Source organism: Otolemur garnettii, unplaced genomic scaffold (genome assembly GCF_000181295.1).
Source record: "Otolemur garnettii isolate 467f Iridium unplaced genomic scaffold, OtoGar3 scaffold00065, whole genome shotgun sequence".
NCBI lineage: Eukaryota > Metazoa > Chordata > Mammalia > Primates > Galagidae > Otolemur > Otolemur garnettii.
In genome coordinates, this window is record NW_003852460.1 from 2,505,881 (window position 1) to 2,509,034 (window position 3,154).

At 45.9% G+C, this 3,154-nt stretch overlaps 1 protein-coding gene across 1 annotated transcript in view; it reads right to left on the reverse strand.

Annotated features, from left to right (window-relative positions):
* PRKX (protein kinase, X-linked) overlaps positions 1 to 3,154 on the reverse strand; it is a 42,232-nt gene that overhangs the window by 5,769 nt on the left and 33,309 nt on the right. Inside the window, exon 7 of the mRNA XM_023515063.1 lies at positions 1,894 to 1,971. Coding sequence (XP_023370831.1) covers positions 1,894 to 1,971 — 78 coding nt within the window. The remainder of the gene's footprint in view (positions 1 to 1,893; positions 1,972 to 3,154) is intronic.

The following is a 3,154-nucleotide window of genomic DNA, read 5'->3' on the forward strand; positions in this document are numbered from 1 at the left end:
CAAGGAGACCCCCATTTCTACTAAAAATAGAAAAATTAGCACTACGTGGTGGTGGGCACCTGTAGTCCCAGCTACTCTGGAAGCTGCGGCAGGAGAATTGCTTGAGCTCATAAGTTTCAGGTTGCTGGGAGCTAGGGTGATGCCACGGCACTGTAGCCTGGGCAACAGAATGCAACTTGGTCCCAAAAAAGAAACTAAAAGGAAAAGAAGGGGGGTGCCTGTGGCTCACTGACTAGGGCACCGGCCCCATATAATAAGGGTAATGGGTTCAAACCTGGCCCTGGCCAAACTGCAACAAAAAGATAGCCAGGTGTTGTGGTGGGCGCCTGTAGTCCCAGCAACTTGGAAGGCTGAGGCAAGAGAATCGCCTAAGCCCAAGAGTTGGAGGTTGCTGTGACCTGTGATGCCACAGCACTCTACCAATGGCAACATAGTGAGACTCTGTCTCTAAAATAAAGAAAGAAAAGAAAAGAATAGCATTAATTTCTCTAGGTTCTGATAAATGCAGAAGAAATAAAAATACACCTCTCCATATGGAGTTTTAATTGCATCAAGAAACTCTGGAAGGACATATAAAAAAATCTAATAAGAGGTGATTGCCTGCAAGGGGCTTGGAGGGAGACTTGGCAGTGTATACCTTTTAATACTGACCTGGTTTCCAACCAACATGAATATCTAGCCTGTTCAAATAGCTTTTATGAGAAAAATGGTATTTAATCTGATAAAACATTGAAAAGTTAAAACTGGGCACAAAATGAAACCTGGCATCCAGGGTGTCACCCCAGGGCTCTGCTAGGTCTGGGGTCAGGCTTAGTAATCAGCATTTCTAAGGCTTTTTTCCCTCCTTGAATCTATTTTTGGGGGGGAGGGGACAGAGCCTCAAGCTGTCTCCCTGGCCAGAGTGCTGTGGCATCACAGCTCACAGCAACTTCCAACTCCTGGGCTCAAGCGAGTCTTCTGCCTCAGCCTCCCAAGTAGCTGGGACCACAGGCACCCACCACAACGCCCAGCTATTTTTTGGTTGCAGCCATCATTGTTTGGTGGGCGCTGACTGGATTCGAACCTGCCACCTTAGGTGTATGTGGCTGGCACCTTAGCCACTTGAGCCACAGGCGCCGAGCCCCCTCCTTGAATCTAAACTGCTAAGTTGAAGACACTGCTTTGCCACAGTTTTACCAAAGACACAGGTAGTTCAGGGCTATTCCCAATAGCCAAGTGTCCATCAAGGGACTCGTGGCCAATGAGAAGTGAGTGGAATATTATTGGAGGATGAAAAAAATAACAATCGTCTCTTTCGCAGGAACCTTGGTGGAACTGGAGGTCGTTATATTAAGTGGAATACACCAGGCCACAGAAAGACAAGTATCGCACGTCCTCACTGATGGGCAAGCCAAAAAAAGAAACGTGTCTAGCAGAGGTTGAGAGGAGAATGATGGTTTCCAGATGCGGGGAGGCAGGAGGGAGGGGACAGAGGCCAGGGAGCAATGCAGACATATTGTAGGAGAAAAGAAATACGTTTTGGCGTATGACAGGACAGTCAGGCAGCCGCAGCTAACGGCAATAGACTGTCTTATTTCGAGAGAGCACGAGGGGAGAAGATTTCACACGTTCCCGAGGCCAAGAAATGATACATGTTTGAGGTGACAGGGACCCTTAATACCAAACTGGATCATGACATAGTTTATGCATTTTATACGTATCAAGATACTGATATCTCATCCATAAATAGGCACAAATGGTATGTACCAATTTAAAGAGCAGAGTTAAAAAAAAAAATACATGGTTTGACCCCATATGTTAGAAGGGTGGCTCTGAGACCCTCGTGGAAGAGGAAACTTGGTTGAAGAGGAAGCAGGAGATGACTGTACAGGTGACACTAATCTGTAGTTGTACCTTAAGTTTTCTCTGTGGGACGGCGTCCCAGTCCACACAGCGGAACCAGCGATGCCGTTTCACGTCGTTAGCGCCGTTCTACAAATAAAAACAGACAGGTGTCACCAGCAGGTGGGATTTGGACAGGCCACGTGAGAACCACATCACAGGGAATCTCTATATCATTTCATATGGAACCAAACAACCACAGACACGAAAAAGGTTTTGCTGTATTTTCAGTAATCGTCCTTGGGTACGAGCTACTTGGGAAGCCTGTCAATGAAGGCTGCTTTTGTTTTTTATCTTTTTTTTTTTGCAGTTTTTGGCTGGGGGCTGGGTTTGAACCTGCCACCTCGGCCATATGGGGCCAGCGCCCTACTCCTTTGAGCCACAGGCACTGCCCACCTTTTTTTTTTTTTTTTTATCTTTTAATTTGCTTTCCTTGCTGGAGAAAACAGCCCCATCAGAAAGATGACGTGTACACTGCTCTGACCCAAAGGCTGAAAGATTAGTATGATTCAGCCTCTCAGCGTAAAATTGGACGCTCGGGAATTTCTGAGTTTGTCTTCACGATTTTATTCAGGATTTTGAAATGAGAGATTCCCACGGAATGATGTAACTTGTGCAGCATGACCGGCAAAAGGAAATTCGGGACTGGGTTTGAAAGTGAGACACGGCCAGCCTGGACATGTGTAGGGACAACCCGTGTGACCTTCCAGGTAAGAACGTGCACTCAGGTCTGACTACGTCAAGCAACAGAGTGGCACCTGGGAGCATCTGGGTCCAGTGGTCAGGTGTGGACGACCCAACCCTTTTCTCCCTTTTGTTACAGGTATAATAACTGTCTCATCTAAGGCATGAATCAATAAAAATCCTTGAATAACAATCGAAGGTATCGTCGTGTGGAAAGACTTTATGAAGAAGATTCCAGGGGTAACGCCAACAACAAAAATACAAATGGGACTTACACTGAAAATCTTGTGTACAGCTTAGGAGACAACAAGCAAGGCAAACAGACGACCATCAGAACCTGCATATTATGAATCGGACAAAAGCTTGATAACTAGAATCTATAGAGAACTCAAATTAAGCAACAAAAAATGAATCAACAATCCCTTCTATCCACGGGCAAGTGAGATGAACAGAACCTTCTCTAAAGAAGACAGACGAATGGCTAACAACATAGGGAAAAATGATCATTGTCCCTAATTATCAGTAAAATGCAAATCAAAACCACCCTGAGGCTCGGTGCGTATGGCTCAAGCGGCTAAGGCGCCAGCCA